The sequence below is a fragment of the Schistocerca gregaria genome, chromosome X (genome assembly GCF_023897955.1).
Source record: "Schistocerca gregaria isolate iqSchGreg1 chromosome X, iqSchGreg1.2, whole genome shotgun sequence".
In the NCBI taxonomy this organism is placed as follows: Eukaryota; Metazoa; Arthropoda; class Insecta; order Orthoptera; family Acrididae; genus Schistocerca; species Schistocerca gregaria.
In genome coordinates, this window is record NC_064931.1 from 695,121,751 (window position 1) to 695,144,322 (window position 22,572).

Consider the following 22,572-nt stretch of genomic DNA (forward strand, 5'->3'; position numbering starts at 1 on the left):
GCACTGCGAGTAATGTAGTTAGTTCGCTGCCTCCACAGAAGACGACCAAATATTAATTTGTTAGTTAGTTTTCTGACGATTTCTCAACTATACGTGTGACATGTTTTATTGTTCTTTAATAAGGAATAACACCTTTTCTGTTTTTAGACAAAATAAGCTTTAATGTTTTATGACTTCCAGAGTAAGTCATCATCATCAGGATTCCCTTCCAGCGAGCGAAGTGGGAATTTGGTGAGCGATATGCCTCCGTTGATTTCTGTCCTGGTATAGTCTTTTTCTCTCGAGTACATACGACGTTACAGTTACATGAGATCTTCTTTAACCTGGTCTGCCCATCTGTTCCAAGGCCACCCAGTTGGTCTTTTTTCTGGTACCTCTGCCTCCAAATACCGGCGTGCAGTTAGTCGAGTGCATTCGCTTCGCATGACCTAACCACTTCAATCTCGGAGCACTCATTCTTTCCTCCACGGTTCAGGCCACCTGCAGGTCTCACCTCACACATTCATTCCTGACTCTGTTTCTCCTGGTTTATTGTTGAGCTGAAAGGAACTTCATTTCAGATGCTTTTATGTGACTCTGTTCTCTCTTGCCGGCCGCGGTGGCCTCGCGGTTCTAGGCGCGCAGTCTGGAACTGTGCGACTGCTACGGTCGCAGGTTCGAATCCTGCCTCGGGCATGGATGTGTGTGATGTCCTTAGGTTAGTTAGGTTTAAGTAGTTCTAAGTTCTAGGGGACTAATAACCACAGCAGTTGAGTCCCATAGTGCTCAGAGCCATTTGCACCATTTGTTCTCTCTTATTTATGGCACGGGTCTCCAGGCTACGTCATGAATGACATGGCCAGTTTAGCTCTTAGAGGGACTCTCTTGTCTCAGATTAGGTTTCATACCTAGCGAAAGAAGCTGGATCCTTTTGCTGTTCTGTTTTAAACTTCTAGTTTGGCACTTCTATTACTTGATAGTGAAACCTTTCACAGAGTCAACCTTCTCTCCTTCCAGTATTATCTTACAGGATGTGGGTTTCTTACTCATCTTCACTGCCATTGTCTTGCTCTTACTCACAGTCAACTTGAATTCTTTAAATTTGTTGTTCTGGTAATCCTGTCTCCTCTGAACTTCCACTTCCGTCTCTCTCCAAATGGCGATGTCATCAGTAAAAACAAAGGCATTTAGATTTTCATTTGATATTTCCTTGATTAGTTTCATGATTGTGTGCATATATCTATCTCGCAAAAATACGCTGCCCTCAGATCTAAAATTCGATGAATGACGAATGTTTTCAGACGAAAACTGTTAATATCTAACTCACTACAAGAGTTTTCTCAATAATCAATATTTTGTGATATGTTACACTTATTATCTTGATATTGTTTCGGTATCGATGCTGGCATAGGGGAAAAAATACGAGTATAGACACCGAAGCAATATCAAGATAAGAAGTGTAATGTATTGCAAAATATCGATTATAGAGAAAACTCTTGCAGTGAGTTAGATATTAACATTTTGTCGTCCCAAAATATTCGCCAATCATCGAGTTTTAGACCTGAGGGCAACGTATTTTTACGAGATAGATATAAAGGGCGATTCTCCGTAATGATGTTACAAACTTTCAGGGATGATAGAGAAGGATAAATGTATTAGTATGAGGCAGTACACCCAGGTACGCAAACAACCTAGTCGAAAGGTATAAGCGAAAATCTTTTGATACCTCTGACAAGAGGATACATGTACTGGCACTGTTGTTGCTAAGATTATAGGTTAGATAACTTTTTGTGATTGTAGTATGTACCAAAACAAGAAAAAAAGGTCATTGTAAACATGGGCTCTAAAATGCATACCTTAAGAGCTATGAGCCCCTCATCATCCTGATACTGTGAAACAGATCTCTTCTACTGCAAGCTCTTTGATTTCCATATTACTGGAGGTGTTAGTATGGACCAAAACAAGAAACAAATGTCCACTGAATATGGGTTTGAAAATGCATACCTTAAGATCTATGGTCACTTCTTCACTAGAAGAGATGTTCCACATTAGCGAAGGTACACAAGTGCTCATAGCTCTTAAGGTACGAATTTTAGTGCCCGTGATCACTAGACTTTATCTAGTTTTCGTACATACTATCACCTCTGAAAGTTTCATGCCTTACAATCTTAGTAACTACAGTATCGGTACATGTATTGCCAGAGGAATCAGAACGGATCAGTTTCACATCCCTCAAATTTATGCGTTTGCCGTTCTCTGTCATTCTTGAAAGTCTGAAACATCATCACGCAAGCACCCTGTATAATGACCCTTATCATTCATTTCGTAATCCGTAGACACAAATAAACGCTCGCTAGTAAAGACGATTCGCTCGGTACTGATGTCACAACTTCGTTTCAACCTCTGAATTCGTTGACTACTGTCGAATAATATCTTCACAATTTTTATGTCTTAAAAACAACATTACCTGCATAATGGAGCTGCCCCCAGTTTGTCTCTGTCCCGCATTCCAAGCGTCAAGGAGCTGTTCCCGTGTAAGACGACGGATTCTCGCCCACCCGTCGGCAAGATGAAAGAGGTATCGGGATTAATCAGACCGTGCAACGCTCTGCCAGTGCTCCAACGTCCAGTGCCGATGGTCACGTGCCCATTTCAGGCGTAGTTGCTGATACCGTGGTGCTAACTTTGGCACATGCATGAGTCCTCGACTGCGGAGGCCCATCGAAAAAATTCTCAAATGTGTGTGAATTCCTAAGGGGCCAAACTGCTGGGGTCATCGGTCCCTAGTCTTACACACTGCAGAATGACAAGTGTTTGTTAGGATGTAAAATAAACTTCGTATAGTTAATAAGATGCAATATGCAGGGTAAGTCCTAAATGAGGCAATAGTTTAGGGGGCCTCAAACTGCTATGCATAACAAGCAGAGAACCACCCTTATTTCTTCCCTACTCTTATTGTCTGCAAAATAAAAAAGGTTAGTGATTTAATGAGACCCTAAGTACCTGCAAGTTGTGAACATGTTATTTTCCCACATTTGTTCAAAAATGGTTCAAATGGCTCTGAGCACTATGGGACTTAACCTCTGAGGCCATCAGTCCCCTAGAACTTAGAACTACTTCAACCTTACTAACCTAAAGACATCACACACGTCCATGCCCGAGGCAGGATTCGAACCTGCGACCGTAGCGGGAGCGCAGTTGAAGACTGTAGCGCCTAGAACCGCTCGGCCACCCCAGCCGTCCCCACTTTTGTATCACATGACACGCCGAAGTACTGATTTGTATAAGTCAGTGCTGGCAAGATACACGAAAGAACCATCTCATCGCAGAGTACAAGCAGTAGTGTAATAACTTATGGACCACAGGATGCCAACAGTGACAGTATGGCTTATACAGGTATACATTGAGGTGACACAAGTCACGGGATAGCGATATGCTCATCTACAGATGGCGGACGTATCTCGTACTGAAGGTATAAAAGAGTAGCGCGTTGTGGACTCAGGTGATAAATTTGAAAAGGTTTCCTTCGTGATTCTGGACGCACGACAGCATTAACAGACCTTGAACGTGGACTGGTAGCTGTAGCTAGACACATGGGACATCCCGTTTCGGAAATCGTCAGGGAATTCAATATTCCGAGATCTTCAGTGTCAAGAGTGTACCGAGAAAACCAAATTTCAGGAACTACCTCTCATCACGGACAAAGTAGTGGCCGACGGCCTTCACTTAACGACAGAGAGCAGCGGCGTTTGCGTAGACTTTTCGTTGCTAACAGTCCAGCAACACTGAGTGAAATAACCGCAAAGATCAATGTAACGTTATCCGTTAGGACAATGCGTCGAAATTTGGCGGTGATGGATTATGACAGCAGACGACCGACAAGAGAGCCTTTGCTAGCAGCACAACATCGCCTGCAGCGCCTCTCCTGGGCTCGTGGCCATATCGGTTGGACCCTACATGACTGGAAAACCATGGCCTGGTGAGATGAGTCCCGGTTTCACGTGGTAGGAGCTGATAGTAGGATTCGAGTGTCGCGCAGACCCCACGAAGCTATGGGCCTAAGTTGTGAACAAGGCACTGTGCAAGCTGGTGCTGGCTCTGTAATAATGTGGGCTGTGTTTACATGGTATGGACTGGGTCCTCTAGTACAACTGAACCGATCAGTGATTCGAAATGGTGATGTTTCTTGGAGACCATTTGCAGCCATTCATAAATTTCGTGTTTCCGAACAGCTATGTATTTTTTATGGATGTGAGTGCGCCATATCAGCGAACCACAGTTGTTCGCGATGCGTTTGAAGCACATTCTGAACGATCCGAGCGATAGATTAGATAACCTAGATCGCCCAAAATGAATCCCATCGAACATTTATGGGACATAATCGAGAGGTCAGTTCTTGTACAAAATCCTGCTCCAGCAACACTTTCGCAATTATAGACGGCTATAAAGGCAGCATGGCTGAGTATTACTGCAGGAGACTTCCAATAAGTCGTTCAGTCCATGCCACGTCAAGTTGCTGCCCTAAGCCGGAAAAAGGAGGTCTGACATGATATTAGAAGTATCTCATGTCATTTCACTGTACAGCAATATTCAACAGTTCCCTTCAGGTTTGTCGATTTTATGCAGTTCATTTGCATTGCTGATTTTATGCAATTCATTTGCATTGCTGTTTATTTGAGGTAGGAAGATGAAAAAACGAATTTGTGTTCGTAACTCAATGTGCGACACACTGCAAGAAATATTTTTCCTCGTTTAAAATTAATTCTGTATATTAATATCGAACAAAGGGACCTTTAACTGTCGACTATTTAAAGGAATACACAGAAAAATATACATTTACAATTCTTCTGCAGATGGAAAGTCCGGTACATTAGGATTTTGTAAGATTGGTGCCGACATATACTTGGAAACACGTCAGACCTGGTCAAGAATGTTGCAGTACTTTCTTGCGCTTATGTCGACAGCTAAGTGTCACACTTGGTGTTACGGCGAAATAAATTGCAAAGAACAGCCAATTGTGTCCAGCACAATAGAATATACAGGGTGTAACTAAATTCCCTTCACAGACTCTGAGGACATGTTCTTTACACCAAAACAAGAAAAAATGTCTAATAAACATTGGTTCTAAATTGCATACCTTAGGAATTGCGTTTGACAGTAACGAGGATAAACGAATTCTGATAACTCTTAAGATTCTAGAGCCCATGTTTAATAGGTATTTTTTTCTTCTTTCGGTGTAAAGTCTGTAAAGGGCTGTTTTTTTCCTTTTTATTGGATGCGGTTGGCTAAAGAAATACAGTTAGCAGCCACTGTCCCTTGCTCTTTATTTTCCATAACACCAAGTGTGACATGTAAATGTCGACATTTACTGAGGCATTCTTGACGAGGTATCACATGCTTTAAAGTACCTGTCGACACAAATATAATAAAATCCTAAAGTGGTGTAAGGAACTTGTCCTCAGAGACTGTAGAGGGAATTTAGTTGCACTCTGTCTGATGCTAAGCGTTCTGTATCTCGACTACTTCACTGTCGATGAACTGCAAAGACCGAAGTTTTTTGTCAAGCCTGTTGTCGAGCTGTTAGCCGGTTGCCTATACGCTTTCCACAGATTTTCTGGAAGAAGTGAATGACATGGTTGGCCGCGTCGCGATCTCCCGCGCCGACCAACTGCCTGACACCGAAGGAAAACGTCAGCAACTGTCGCTATTGCTAAATTACAACTCAAACATTCATACCATTCGAAAATTAGTTCTAATGAACAAGGAAATTGAAAAGACAATTGAACAACTAGAGTAGCTACGTTGCTGTTTCGTCCGATAATCGAGAATTGAGCGTTGTACAGTGGTCGTCCTCCAAGATATATTTTGAGAATTTGTTCTGAGGTGTGGCCGAGCGGTTCTAGGCACTTCATTCTATAACTGCGCTGCTGCTACGGTCGCAGGTTCGCATCCTGCCTCGGGCATGAATGTGTGTGATGTTCTTAGGTTAGTTAGGTTTAAGTAGTTTTTAAGTCTGGGGGACTGATGACCTCAAATGTTAAGTCCCATAGTGCTTAGAGCCATTTGGGCCAGTTCTTCTGTGAAAATTAGGAACACGTTTTGTCTGTTCTGGTTAATGTTTTCCTAACTATTTTCGAATTTTTTACCCCATTACAAAACACGCATCCGTGGCACGGCGTCGTTCCTGTATGAATTACGGAGCTTTTGAAGATCGTAGCTAGCATAGTTGTTAAGAATCGATGGTACAACGCCATCGATGGTTTTCTCGTCGCGGGCTATAAGCACACTTTCGCCTCGGGCGCGATCGTCACAGTCCGAAGGCCCGCAGCTACTGAACCTGGCTGCGTAGCTCACGTCACCGACCACAGCCACTGAGACATCTCTCGACGCCTTTTCATTTATCAGGAAAAAGAAGTTCTGATACATATCCTGCCTACTCCGTATTCACTTCAGCCCAGGAAATAATCATAGACATAGTTTCTGTCGCTTCCGCCTCCCTGATTATCACCTCGACATCCACAAACATCCGATCGATCGTACGAACACAGTAAATTATCTTCGACTAATCTCATCTGCAAACTAACATGGAGCTCCCATCCTCTAAATGTCCAGCAAAAAGTTCGCAATAGACAAAAATTAGTAAAACTACTTGAAGGTCGTACATGGGGATTACAGATCTACAGCAGCGGTCCTCAACCTGAGGGAAAATTTCTGAGAGGGTAAAAATAAAAGTGCTCGATTGTTTTTCGGTCACGAAACCAAATTATTTTTAAAATATCGTTAGTATTATAACTATTTCATAAGACTGTTATACTGATTACATGAGTGACCAATAATTCCTTTTCAAACACCAGGATCAACGTGTGACACAATTTGGTGGAGGTTACAGCTTGTGAAAGGAATGGTGAACAGCATCTTCCTAACATATCCATTCACTACACACATAGGAGGGGACCTACTTTCTGCATTGTACCATTTATCTATGACAGTAACAGTTTGACATTTATGTCACACAAACGATTGGGCCTAAAATATGGAAACAATGCAAGAGACGCACGTTTGAGCACAGATTCAGTCGCTAGCAGGGCCTGCATGTTGCAGTGTTGTGTTGGACCGTGAAAGTCACCAGTGCAGCGTCCACAATAAGTTGCATGTCAGTCGTGACCAGAGCGGTGTTCCGTGTATATGTGAGTGCATTATGTCGCAAATAAGTGAATTACAACGTGGGCACATTGTTGGTACTCGTATTGTTGGTGGTTCTTATAATCAAGGAGCTGGCTGCTGTGGCCGAGCGGTTCAGTCTGGAGCCGCGCGACCGCTCCGATCGCAGGTTCGAATCCTGCCTTGGGCTTGGATGTGTGTGACGTCCTTAGGTTAGTTAGTTTTAAGTACACTACTGGGCATTAAAATTGCTACACCAAGAAGAAAGGCAGGTGATAAATGGGTATTCACTGCACAAATATATTATACTAGAACTGACATGTGATTACATTTTCACGCAATTTGGGCGCATAGGTCCTGAGAAATCAGTACCCAGAACAACCACCTCTGGCCGTAATAACGGCCTTGATACGCCTGGGCATTGAGTCAAACAGAGCTTGGATGGCGTGTATAGGTACGGCTGCCCATGCAGCTTCAACACGATACCACAGTTCATCAGCAGTAGTGGCTGGCGTATTGTAGCGAGCCAGTTGCTCGGCCACCACTGACCAGATGTTTTCAGTTGGTGAGAGATCTGGAGAATGTGCTGGCCAGGACAGCAGTCGAACATTTTCTATATGCAGAAAGGCCCGTACAGGACCTGCAACATGCAGTCGTGCATTATCCTGCTGAAATGAAGGGTTTCGCAGGGATCGAATGAAGGGTACAGCCACAGTTCGTAACACATCTGAAATGTAACATCCACTGTTCAAAGTGCCGTCAATGAGAAGAAGAGGTGACCAAGACGTGTAACCAATCGTACTCCATACCATCATGCCCGGTGATATGCCAGTATGGCGATGACGAATACACGCTTCCAATGTGCGTTCACCGCGATGTCGCCAAACACGGATGCGACCATCATGATGCTGTAAACAGAACCTGGATTCATCCGAATAAATCACGTTTTGCCATTCGTGCACCCAGGTTCTTCGTTGAGTACATCATCGCAGGCGCTCCTGCCTGTGATGCAGCGTCAAGGGTAACCGCAGCCATGGTCTCCGAACTGATAGTCCATGCTGCTGCAAGCGTCGTCGAACTGTTCGTGCAGATGGTTGTTGTCTTGCAAACGTCCCCATCTGATGACTCAGGGATCGAGACGTGGCTGCACGATCCGTTGGTGCCATGCGGATAAGATGCCTGTCATCTCGACTGCTAGTGATACGAGGCCGTTGGGATCCAGCACGGCGTTCCGCGTTACCCTCCTGAACCCACCGATTCCATATTCTGCTAACAGTCATTGGATCTCGACCAACGCGAGCAGCAATGTCGCGATACGATAAACCGCAATCGCGATAGGCTTCAATCCGACCTTTATCAAAGTCGGAAACGTGGGCTGGAATTCCAAAATAACTCAGCAGTGAAGAAAATGCTCGTAACATGAAATTGGGGTGCCAAAGCCATAAAAACCATGGAGACCCTTTGGTCGGACGAGTCTTGCTGCACACTGTTGCCAACTTTCGGCCGAGTTTACGGTTCAAGAATGAAACGTGGCGCGGTTTAGTTGATGATTTGGGCAGCCTTATCGTGGTATTCCATGGGTCATGTGAGCACTCTACAAAGTCACATTACTGCAAAGGATGATGTTACCATTTTGGCTGATCAGATCTATCTCATTGCATACTGTTCGTTCGGCAATGCTGTCTCCGTGCTCCAAGACGATAGGGCTCATGTTCACATAGTTCTCATCATTCAGGGCTGGTTATGTGAGCACGAGGATGAATTGTCGCGTCTCCTCTGCCCATTGCAGTCACCAGATCACACTATTATTGAGCCTTTGTTATCTATTTTAGAGAAAAGGATGCGTGATGGTTATCCACGTCCATCATCGTTACGTGAACTCGCCACTTTTTGAGGGAAGAACGATAATATTCCTTTGCAAACCATACAGGACCTGTATTTATCCATTGCGAGACCACTGGAAGCTGTTTTGAAGGCCATCGTTTTTCCTACACCATATTAGGCATGGTAATGCGTTGTGTTTTTGGTCAACCCGCTGCATCCTTAAATATCTCATGAGAACGACGTCTCCGAGTTTTAGGCAGTTACTGCAATCGACTATGCGACTTCTGTGTTCAGTTCAGGTCCACAGTAATAATAAAAAAGGAACTGAAACTGTCTTATGTCCAAAAAATAACTTAATTAGCTAGGAACTCCCAACACTAGTATGCAGATTATCAATGAGTCAACGTGCCAGTTGCTAGCATTCTAACAAGGGCCATAGTGAATGGCTGGATTTTTTTAAACAAAAATTGCCTGCGTTAAAGTCTAGCGGCAATCAACGACAAGTCACATTCGCTACAAAATCGTCAACTACGAAAAAGGAACTTCCAATAACAGGCAGAAATTTGCGTAAAGAGAGTTCATTACACTCACATATTAAAGTATATAAAAAATTTGATTTATTTCTTGTTATTATCACAGTAACAAGTTTATGAACTGACTGTACTGAATATTAATACGACAGTGTGAGAATTTAAACAAACCCATGCACTATCTAGCGCACTTCGAAATATTGGAACGGTTTTTTCGTCGGCTACTTATGAATCAAAAAATATACTTTCTTTCTTCCAGAGCATATAAAAACTATAAATATATCCCAGTACATATGTATTGTAGATGAATTTGCGTGAAACTGTTCTCAGCTTTTCATTGCTGCCTTCAGTTTTTCATTACATTCTCCAGTTTTCTCCTAAATTTTAATACTATCATAAAAACGTTATTTGTTGTTATATTTTCGTTAATAGATGTAAACAATCAACAGTAAGCAAACTCATAATGTCTGACTGTGTTTATTTTACGATACTGCCGCTACGTTTAACATATTACTTAATCTTACAGCTAAAATTCACTATTTTCCCCAGTGAAATACACATCCCAGCCTTTATTTCAAAACTAGTAATGTTTATAACAATTCCGTTTTGATTATTTGATAGAGCTCTATGAGTCTTATTCATAGATACTTCGTTTATAAAAATCAGTAAATGTGTCGTCAAGTTACTAATTTTTAAAGTTTATACTGTTAACAAAATATTTAACATAAATGTCAATTAGTTTACTCATGTTGAGCTTGAAGGGGCGATCTGTAGTGATTACGGATGAGAGGAAGAACTTCTTAGGCGAGATCGCTATAAAAAAAAAACTTTACTGTAGATAACCGGTTTCGGTACAACTGAGTTACCATCTTCAGAACTTCATAAACATTATTAACAAACGTCTTGTGCCAGCTACACAAAATCTTTGTTGAATTTCCATGTACATAAAACATGAAATGAGCGTGCGTTGGCACGTCATAATTAAAATTACTATGTACATCACAGTTCGCCAAAACATTTTGTTCCCATAATATAACACGTCATGCCTACCAGGACGCCAAAAAACCGTCAGCTGAAAGATGTGTGTAGCAGGCACAAGATGTTTGAAATAACCGTTATGAAGATCTGGAGATGGTAACTTAGTTTTACCCAAACCGATTATCTATAATAAAGTTTCTTATGGCGATCTCGGCTAACAAGTTCTTCTTCTCCTAAGTAACATATAAAAACGCAGAAACTATGCACCGTACCGAGGGAGCGTCTGTTATTTGTGGTACTGGCTTTCCAGTATCTTAATGAGATCACTCTTTATTCAGATATCTTATACTCTGCACTTTTGCTGGTCCCTCTGGCCATTCATGGCGGCCTTTTCCTCCATTATCTGCAGCCAACGGCCAGAGCGCAAGGAAAAATCCTACCACGTGTTTCCAGAGCGTCCTGAACGTCTGCTAGTCACCAGAATTTTTCATATTTCCAGATGTACCCAATAGCAGAGGCTCAAAGAGCGCCGAAGACCGAGCAGGATAGCAGCACAGTGGTTAGAACACTGGACTCTCATTCTGGAGGACGAAGGTTCAAAGCCGCGTCCAGTCATCCTGATTTAGGTTTCACGTGATCTCCCTAAATCGCTTAAGGCAAATGCCGGGATGGTTCCTTCGAAAGGACACGGTCGCCTTCCTTCCCCATCCTTCCCTAATCCGAGTTTGTGGTCCATCGCTGATGACCTCGTTGTCGACTAAACGTTAAACACTACCTTCCTCCTCCTCAAAGGGCGCCGACATCCAGCGGTGGAACTTGAAAGCTGGTGGCACAGTGGGCCCCCACGTGCCTGTCCTGTTTCCACACCTCTTACTCGCGCTCACAGAGCTACGTCTCTCATTCAACCCACAACAAACCGCGTAGGTACAGCCGCGCCCACTGTCAAAAGCTCATGACTACCTTTTGGGGGGCTGTACCGTCGCAACCTGAAATTGCTTCAGCATTCACTTTGTAAAAGACAAACGAGCTAGCCGCGCGGAGTGGCCATGAGGTTCGAGTCCTCCCTCGGGCATGGGTGTGTGTGTTGTTCCTTGCATATGTTAGTTTAAGTCAGTTTAAGTAGTGTGTTAGTCTAGGGACCGATGACCGCAGCAGTTTGGTCCCTTAGGAATCCACACACATTTGAACATTTTGAACAAACTAGCTAATTGACAACACAACAAAATAGTAAGTATGTAATGGCTGCTAAATTATTGGAGTGCGTACGGAGTTTTGTTTATTATTATTATTATTATTATTATTATTATTGGTGTTGTTTTCACTAAAATAAAATTCAATCGTCAGCTGCACTTAAATTTTAATTTCTCTTTTACCGGTTTTAACAGATTAATGTATCATCTTCAGACTTTTAACACAGACTGAAGGCATACACAAGCCGACGTTATATCGGATTAGACGAGAAAGACACCCTACAGAGAATCAGTAAAAAATACCTACTTTTTGCCATGTGTCACTGTCTAATGTACTTCAATGAAGCTGTCTGATTATTCAATAGCCTTTTTTTTATCGTTGTGTTTGGTCGTTGCGGACGTCGCAAGGCATCCTGTTCAAGTTCGGTGGTTGATCCTTCCACTCAGTTTTTTGTTACAAAGGCCAACTGGCTCTCTGACCGAACACGCTGAGCTACCGTGCCGGCTGACAGCTCAACTACAGTAGATTCGCTTTTAACTAACTTTTTTATACTTTGTTGGTGTACGTTTCTTTTTAACAAACTTCTTATATATTTACTTATTGTCTGCAGGACGACTTTATCGTCCGATCCATATTTGACCTCGGTTAACCTGTGCTGTAACTCTCTATGAAACTTGTGAAGATGACAGATTGATCTGTTGAAACAGGTAAAGTGCAATTAAAATTTCTGTGCATTTTTACTTTGACGTTTAGAATTCACACCGCAGCTTCAGAACAACAGCTATGAAGAAAACTGTAAAACTATTATTATTATTACTACTGGCACTTGTTAGACGCAAAACAATGGCAGACTGAAAGGTTAGGGATTTACAAACTGTACGTATACACTGATCAGCCAGAACATTATGACCACCGACCGACTATCGATATAAGTCCGTCCAGGCGATAGCAGGCTCACCTGGCGACGAATGTCTCCTAGTCAGACACACACACGGTCCTTGTAGTGTCAGTGAGCGTACTGTACGTGTGTAGAAGGCGTACGTGTGGGGAAGGCGTGCGACCTATCAGAGTTTGACCGAGGGCAACTGTGATGGCCCGGAGGCTCGGCACCAGCATTTCGGAAACTGCACAACTTATCGGGTGTTAGAGGAGTGCTGTGGTGAGTGTCTTCAACACGTGGCGAAACTAAGGTGAAACCACCTCCAGAAGCCGTGGGGATGGGCGGTCACTCCTCATACAGATGACGGACGACGTAGGCTGGGGAAATTGATAAAACAGGACAGGCGCCGAACTGTGGCGAAACTATCATCAGACTTCAATGCTGCGTAAAGTACAAGTGTGTCTGAACACACAGTCCACCGAACACTCCGAACGACGGGCCTCCGTAGTCGAGGACTCATGCATGTGTCAAAGTTAACAACACGACATCGGCAACTACGACTGAAATGGGCAGGTGGCAATCGCCACTGGACGTTGGCGCAGTGGCAGCGCGGTTCGGTCCGATGAATCCCGATACCTTCTTTATCTCGCCGACGGGAGGGCGCGATTCCGTCGCCTTTCAGGGGAACAGCTCCTTGGCACCTGTACTGCGGCACGGAGGCAAGTTAGCGGCTGCTCCATTATGCTCTGGGGAACATTCACTTGGGCATACGTGGGTCCAGCGGAGCTCGTGCAAGGCACCAAGACGGCCAAGGAGTATCGTACACTGGTTGCAGGCCACGTACACCCCTTCACGACGATCGTGTTTCCAGACGTCAGCGGCATTTTTAACAAGATAATTCGCCGTGTCACAAGGCCAGGAGAGTCATGGAGTGGTTCGAGAAACACAGGCGATTTCCAACTGATGTACTGCCATCCCAAACCAGATCTGAATCCACTCAAACGCATCTGGGATGTGACTGAACGTGGCGTCAGAACTTATTGCTCTCCCCCTCCCCGGAATTTACGGGAATTACATGACTTGTGTGTGCAGATGTGGTGCCAACTCCGCCCAGCGACCTCCCAAGGCCTCATTGCTTCCATGCCACGATGCGTCGCCGCTGTTATCTGTGCTAGAAGTGAACATACCAGCTATTAGATATGTGGTCATAATTGTTGGTAAATTTGGAAATCTGTGGTAATTTCCTATGGGACCGTCCGCCCCGATAGCTGAGTGGTCAGCACGGCCGTCTGTCACGCTAAGTGGCCCGGGTTCTATTCCCGGCTGGGTCGAAGATTTTCTCCGCTCAGGAACTGTATGTTGCGTTGTCCTCATCATTTCATCATCATCAGTGTAAGGCAACGGAAAACCACCACTGGAATCACTTCCCTAGCCGCTCATGCGGTGGACCTCTCTGACGAGGCTTCCCCCATGACAAGACCTGCCGTACGGCAGAACACAAAGTTTAAGTTCCTGTGGGACCAAACTGCACAGGTTATCGGTCCCAAGGCTTAAAAACTACTTAATCTGACTAAGGACAACACACACATCCACGCCCGAGGGAGGACTCGAACCTCCGACGGGGGAAGCCTAGCAAGGCGCCCTACACTGTGCGGCTACCCCGCGCGGCGTCATAATGTTGTTTCTGATCACTGTAGTGCGCACATTTTATGTTGGTTGATTTTAAATGGGTGTGTAGGGTATAGTTCAAACAAGTGTTGCTGGTGATAAGAGTGCTGCAAAGGAAGCATGTTTAGTAGCAAGTGTCTACACTCACTGTGGAGAGTTAGCTTTCTTTTCTGAGAAGCAGCTGTAGCACATTTGTGATGCACTGAGAATTACTTCATAATTCTATAATAAAACGGTTGTTAGAAATATGCACAATCAATTATTTTAGTAAATCATTAATTAGCTCATGTTTCAATAAAACAGCCACAAAAACTAAATATCGTTTAACTCTCGCCATGTTAACATTAAAAGTGATAGAAGAAAATTCTTTGTTATTACAAAGTTTAGTTAGGTGGTGGTAGGGGAGGTATGGAGGGGTGGAGATATTTGCTGAGATCTGGTTACATTCGAGGTAATGATCTACAGCAGTACACCTACAAAAGCCGTATCTGACTCATTCTCTCCTCTGCCAAACAATTCTACCACTCATTTCAAGTCCTAGACCGCTACGCACTCCACCACACCTTCTTACATACCCGTCTGGCTCTCACACATTTATTCTGTACCATTTGACCCGTTGAAAAAACTCCTTCCTTCAATCTCTCCTTAAAATCTACGAACATCTTCGCAAATCCTACATAACCCGTAGACTTGAAGAACATAGCCCATGGTCTTCAAGCCCACTCCAATCCAGGGTTGCTGCCCTGTACCACTAAGTCCAGTCATTCCCTAACCTGCACTCCCACCATATCATATCCCAAGGCAACTTCAAAAGACACCCTCTTCCTGAATCAGAAATCCGTGCTGATGCCTAATCATTATACCAGTTTCAGCTCTGGCCCCATATCCATTCCTTAGATCAAGGTTCCAATATCCCTTCCAAGCTCTGACCACCTTTTCTGTCCCAGCCTCCTCTTACACGGCCCACTTCCACCCCAGCATACACTGAAGAGTAAAGCTTTATGACCACTTGCTCAATAGCTTGTTTGTCCGTCTTTGGAACGAAATATATCACTAATTCTGCGTATCAGTGTTCCAACAGTTCGTTAGTACGTTTACGGAGGTACGTAGCATTCGATGTCTACGCACAGGTCATGTAAATAGCGAGCCGCTTATTTCCGTATGCGGTGATGCCACCCGATAGAAGCCCAGATGAGTTCCATAGGATTTACATCGGGCTAATCTGGTCGACGAGACATCAACGTGAGTTAACTATTGTTCCTGAAACCGCTGTTGCACTGTTCTGGCTTCAAGACATGGTCAATTATACTTCTGAAAGATAACATCGCTGTTGGGGAAGACATCAAACATGAAGGGATTAAGGTGGTTCGCAACTGTCAGCGTGTTTTCGATTACTACCACAGGTCCCATGAAAACGCAGTAGAATGTCTCCCATAGTATAATACTGCTTCCACCAACCTGCGTCCATGGTGCGCTGCACGTTTCGAGCTGCCGCTCACGTCGATGATGGGGATTGTGGAGATGAGCGTCGGCCTAGCGTAGCAAAATGTGGTTCACCCGAAGGGCTGACACGTTTCCATTGATCGACCAGTGAATTGCGATGATCCCGTGTACAATTCAGTCGTAATTTAAGAGGTCATTGGGTCAACATGTTGCTACGGTCGCTGGTTCGAATCCTGCCTCGGGCATGGATGTGTGTGATGTCCTTAGGTTAGTTAGGTTTAAGTAGTTCTAAGTTCTAGGGGACTGACGACCACAGCAGTTGAGTCCCATAGTGCTCGGAGCCATTTGAACCATTTTGGTCAACATGTGAACATGTATGACTGGTCTGCTGCGGAAATTCATGTTCAACAATGCGTGATACTCCAAACGCTTGTGCCTGCACCAGCATTGCGCTCTCTCGGCAGAGATGCCACAGATCACCACCTATTACAGAGCAGACAAGCCTTCGAACTGCAATTTCTATGAAGAGTCGTAAACATCCAACTATTTAGCGTCTAGTGGTAGTTTCATTGTCTTTCTACCTCTTTCCGTAGATGCTCACGACTGTATCACGTGAACATTGGGCCACTTTCACCGTTTTCAAGATGCTTGTTCACAGACACTGCGTAATAATAATCTGCCCTTTGTCAGAGTCGCTCATTTCAATGGATTTACCCATTTGCAGCCCATATCTTCGCTAGTGTGATCTCCCGTCTGTGCCTGCTCCGCTTACATACTTTTCTTACCGCGTCACGTGCCCGCGACGTCATCAGACAGCATTCAAATGGTTCAAATGGCTCTGAGCACTATGGGACTTAATGTCTGAGGTCATCAGCCCCCTGGAACTTAGAACTACTTAAACCTAACTAAACTAAGGACATCACACACATCCATGCCCGAGGCAGGATTCGAAACTGCGACCGTAGCGGTCGCGCGGTTCCAGACTGAAGCGCCTAGAACTGCTCGGCCACACCGGCTGGCACCAGACAGTATTCAGCATCGCGGTGGGCAGCAGTCGTACTGTTTTGATTTTTCAGTGTATTCCCCGCTCACAGATCTGTATTGTCCTATTTTCTCTCGTCCCTCCAGCTACCCGTCCAGCATTTACTAAATGCCGGGATGGTTCCTTTGAAAGGGCACGGCCGATTTCCTTCGCCATCCTTCCCTAACCCGAGCTTGCGCTCCGTCTCTAATGACCTCGTTGTCGACGGGATGTTAAACACTACCCACCACCACCACCACCACCACCACCACCACTACAGCATTTACTGGAAACTGATCACTGCCAGATGCTACATCGTCGTCGTCGTCGTTAATATAGAAATCGTCGTCTTTTTCGTTATAGTCAGGGTCATAGTCATTATCATATTCGTAATAGTTGCCGTCTTAGCACCAGCCAAATTATCACCATCTGTAATTTGTGGTAAATCATGAAAATAAACAATTTTATTGAAACTTCCTGGCAGATTAAAACTGTGTGCTCGACCGAGAGTCGAACTCGGGACCTTTGCCTTCGCGGGCAAGTGCTCTACCATCTGAGCTACCGAAGCACGACGCAGGCCCGCTCTCACAGCTTCACTTCTGCCAGTGTCTCGTCTCCTACCTTCCAAACTTTACAGAAGCTCTCCCGCGAAACTTGCAGAACTAGCACTCCTGAAAGAAAGGATACTGCGGAGACATGGCTTAGCCACAGCCTGGGGGACGTTTCCAGAATGAGATTTTACTCTGCAGCGGAGTGTGCGCTGATATGAAACTTCCTGGCAGATTAAAACTGTGTGCCCGACCGAGACTCGAACTCGGGAGGGTTGGAAGGTAGGAGACGAGACACTGGCAGAAGTGAAGCTGTGAGACCGGGCGTGAGTCGTGCTTCGGTGGCTCAGATGGTAGAGCACTTGCCCGCGAAAGTCAAAGGTCCCGAGTTCGAGTCTCAGTCGGGCACACAGTTTTAATCTGCCAGGAAGTTTCATATCAGCGCACACTCCGCTGCAGAGTGAAAATCTCATTCTGGAACAATTTTATTATATTTTAATCATGTTATATTAAGCTTTTAAGTTAAACGATTAAAACAGTAAACTAAAAGTTTTAACTGTAGAAAACTTTTTTTTAACTTTATCTGACTGAAGAGCTGCAGTACTGTAATCAATTTACCTTCCTCCTTCAAATATTAGGGGATTAAAATGATCAATGAAGAATAAAAAGGTTTACCTCGGGATTCATGAAAATGAATTCCAACTTTAGTCCATCAGATCAGTAGAAAGCCATGCCTGAAAATTAAATGGGCCAACTTGCTGTTATGTGTGTAGCATTTCTAATCGTGAGCAGTGAGTCCAGGAGACATAGTGTTGGATTGGTTGTATGAGCTCTTGATGTGTTTGCAGGTGAGCGAGCGACCGCAGTCGGCGACGTGTGTGCAGTTGGCGTCGGAGTCGGTTTTTCCTTCGGCTCCTCGACTGCCCAGCGATGGCGAAATCGCAGTCTCGCACTCCTCTGCCTCCAGGTAAGAAGCGCCGACTTAGCAGTCCCATTTACTCCACAAAAAACTGACTGCAGACGCAGGTAGGTTACCAATGAGAGGACGAGCCGCTCCATTGGGTTCAGATCGGGAGTCTGGGCAGGCCCCACAGATCATTACCTCACAGATGCTGCTTTATGACAGGTTGCATTGTCATACTGTACAAATAATCATCGTCGACGAACTGTTCCTCTACTCTAAGCAATACATAATGCTATAAAATGCATTCATATCCTTCCGCATTTAGCACGAGAAACAACCGCTACCTGACACTACCTCCTCCGTGCTTCAGTGATGGTACGACAGATAGTGGCAGGTAACGTTGTCCAGCCACTAGCCACACACATAACCTCCATCGGTTTGCCACAGGCCATAGCGTAATTCGTCACTCCAAATCACAAGTTTCCAGTCACCCTCCGTCCAATGCCGTCACTCTTTACACCACCTAAAGCATCGCTCAGTATTGAGTACAGAAATGTGCGGCTTACGAACAGTTCCGACAAAGATTTTCATGCATTATGGTCCCCAACTATAGGCATCTATATTAATTTATCCGTGACAGCAGTAGTTGTACTTTGATTTTGGATTGGATTATTTGAAAAAAAAATGCATCAATGATTTTGGATTGGATTATTTGAAAAAATGCAGCAACCAGTTACTTTTTCTCTAGCTTTATTTTTGGCCAGTGGCTTTCATACATCTTCAAATGAGGTAATACATTTATATATTTACCAGTATGACGTCATTATCGGCTGTATTTTGAGAAAGACAGTTACAGTGCTCAAAATTCTGTGGATAAAAACGTTATACTGACGAATACATAAATTTATTGACGAGTGATAGCCCGAAACTCATCTCGGCACAATTAAAGCTATACAAAATGTGTCTTTTTGTCGTATTTCTTCAGATAATTATGCGCATCTATCTTCCTCCTGCTTGTTACTTAATGGCAACGACCGATCTTCCACTAGTTCAAGTTTGCCACATTGTTGACGGAGAGCATCGGCGAGCTTTATTTTTGGCCAGTGGCTTTCATACATCTTCAAATGAGGTAATACATTTATATATTTACCAGTATGACGTCATTATCGGCTGTATTTTGAGAAAGACAGTTACAGTGCTCAAAATTCTGTGGATAAAAACGTTATACTGACGAATACATAAATTTATTGACGAGTGATAGCCCGAAACTCATCTCGGCACAATTAAAGCTATACAAAATGTGTCTTTTTGTCGTATTTCTTCAGATAATTATGCGCATCTATCTTCCTCCTGCTTGTTACTTAATGGCAACGACCGATCTTCCACTAGTTCAAGTTTGCCACATTGTTGACGGAGAGCATCGGCGAGCATATTTCTTTTAACAATAAAGTTCACTACAGCCAAATCCTTGCAAAAATTATTGCAGTGGTTAAACTGGTTTCGTCATATCAATCATATTGAATACCCCAATAGTTGTTGTTGTTGTGATCTTCAGTCCTGAGGCTGGTTTGATGCAGCTCTCCATGCTACAAGCTTCTTCATCTCTCAATACCTGCTGCAACCTACATCATTCTTAATCTGCTTAGTGTAGTCATCTCTTGGTCTCCCTCTACGATTTTTACCCTCTACGCGGCCCTCCAATACTAAATTGGTGATCCCTTGATGCCTCAGAACATGTCCTACCAGCCTATCCCTTCTTCTGGTCAAGTTGTGCCACAAACTTCTCTTCTCCCCAATTCTATTCAACACTTCAACACTTCCTCATTAGTTATGTGATCTACCCATCTAATCTTCAGCATTCTTCTGTAGCACCACATTTCGAAATCTTCTATTCTCTTCTTGTCCAAACTATTTATCGCCCATGTTTCACTTCCATACATGGCTACACTCCATATAAATACTTTCAGAAATGACTTCCTGACACTTAAATCTATACTCGATGTTAACAAATTTCTCTTCTTCAGAAACGCTTTCCTTGCCATTGCCAGTCTACATGGCAATATTAGGCCTAGAATAAAACCGTAGCTTACAGAAAATGATAAATCAAAATCGATTTAGCTACTATAGTATTTTGCACGAATATTTCAGTTCAATGAACTTTTCGATTTTCGATTAGGCACCCTTTTCTATTTTTCTTGTTTCTTTCTACTATAGTAAAAACTAGTTATATAATGATATGTCATATCCTAAAAAAATTATGTATACACTGTAAACTGCAGGCCGTATGGTCAAATTTAAAACAGGACTTGAAGGCCGTAATCTACTCAAGGTAAAGAAGCGAATGTATCAATAAAATGTAGTATGTACTAAAAAGGCTTTTCAAATACGCTTCTTACAGTACACGATACAATAAGGAACTGTAGTTGTGTGAGAAAGGAGCTGAATTTCTTCCGACAGGTTTACAAATGTATAGTGTGTACTGAGATAATGAAACGTCCAGTTAGTGCTTATGTCTATGAAGAGTATTTCAGTTTGCGATGAACAGTAGGTATAAACAGCGTACTTGCTGGTGCTCCGAATGGTGTGCGATTAGAGCTGAGTGTAGACGTTTACAGTTCCTGTGGGGAAACTCTACACACGTCCCTAAAGGCGATAGGTCTTCTGATATGAGGGTAAATAGTTACATAATGGACCACAAGGTCATCTAACAGTTATTTCCTAAGGGGCAATATATCTGTACATGACAATAATAATAATATGTTAGCAAGCATCTCTCCAAAAGAAGAAAGCAATGAATAATAAAATTAAAAGAACTGAAGGGCTGTGGATTGGTGCAAAATCTGTAATGGCTGGGCTGCACCTTCCGTTCAGGGATAGGCTGCCGTGATAATAAGTCTTCGCCACGGCGCCGCCAGTAGATGTAGGTAGGCCTACACACCAGCAAACGTCTATCGCAGGCTGCTGGAATGTGATCAGTATTTTCTCACTTAAATGATTTTACGGATGCTTAAATTTTGCTGGTAAACACTACGAAAGTTGGTGCCAGATTAAAACTTTGTGCCGTATCGGGGCTTGTACCCGACCAAATTCTCTACCGAGCGAGCTACCTAGGCACGAGTCACAGCTCAGGATTCGAACTCCTGTCAAGTAAACATTTTTGATCTGATAAGAAGTCTTAAATCAGTAACAAACTGAGAATAAAGCTCTGCAGATACTAAAGTTTTCATACTGTTAACGTCGATGGCTCACGGTTTTGTTTTCTTTGTTAAACGGTATTTACTTTTTGGAATGACTAAGATATAAATTGTAACCAAAAACTACGAGGGTCAGTCAAAAGGTAATGCCTCCTATATTTTTTTCTACGTTTAATTGTCAGGAAATTTAAATGCAATTACATAGGTTGAAAACCACAACATTGAGGATCATTTTGTCATTTTTCAATGTAATCTCCGCCCATCTCTACAGTTTTGGTCCATCTTTGAACAAGGGCATGTATCCCAGCACGGTAAAAATCACAGCTCTGCTTCCTAAGCCATTGACGCACGGATGTTTTGACGGCCTCCTCATCTTCAAAATGAATCCCACAATGAGCTTCTTTTAGTGGCCCGAACAGATAGAAGTCTGATGGTGCCAGGTCAGGGCTGTATGGGGGATGAGGCAAAACTTCCCATCCAATTTTGACAATCTCGTCAGAGGTGTGACGACTGGTGTGTGGTCTTGCATTGTCATGCAAAAGAAGAACATCTGCCATGGATTTTGTTGGGCGAACTCGCTGAAGACGTGCTTTAAGTTTTTTGAGGGTTGTGACGTATTGAACAGAATTTATTGTGCATCCCTGCTCCAAAAAATCAACCAGAATCACACCCTCTGTATCCCAGAAAACTGTTGCCATAACTTTCCCTGCCGATCGCACAGTTTTGAATTTTTTCTTCCTCGGCGAGCTTGTGTGACGCCACTCCATTGACTGCCTCTTTGATTCGGGTTCAAAAAAATGCACCCATGTTTCGTCCCCGGTCACAATTATTTTCAGAAACTCATCTCCCTCCAAACGGAAGCGCTGCAAGTGTTATGAGGCTATTGTTTTCCTTGCCTCTTTATTCTGATCGGTTAACATTCTTGGAACCCACCGTGCACAAACTTTTGAGTACCCCAATTGTTTAATAATCGTGATCACACTGCCTTTACTAAGAGAAATAATGCGACACACTTCATCTGCAGTCACCCGACGGTCACCACGAATGATGTCATCAACTTGCTGAATGTTGTGTGGAGTCACTGCACTCACCGGCCTGCCGCTCCGCTTTTCGTCAGTCAACGGTGTTTGCCCTTCAGCTTCCTTACAACGACGAACCCATCGTCTAACAGTGCTGACATCCACTGTCACAACACCATACACCTTCTTCAGTCTTTCATGAATGCGTATGGGCGTTTCACCTTCTGCATTC

The 22,572-nt window shown here is 43.7% G+C and overlaps 1 protein-coding gene across 1 annotated transcript in view; it reads left to right on the plus strand.

Annotated features, from left to right (window-relative positions):
* LOC126298483 (sodium-dependent transporter bedraggled) overlaps positions 1-22,572 on the plus strand; it is a 673,679-nt gene that overhangs the window by 424,863 nt on the left and 226,244 nt on the right. The window contains exon 6 of the mRNA XM_049989817.1: positions 18,072-18,190. Within this exon, the coding sequence (XP_049845774.1) occupies positions 18,072-18,190 (119 nt within the window). The remainder of the gene's footprint in view (positions 1-18,071; positions 18,191-22,572) is intronic.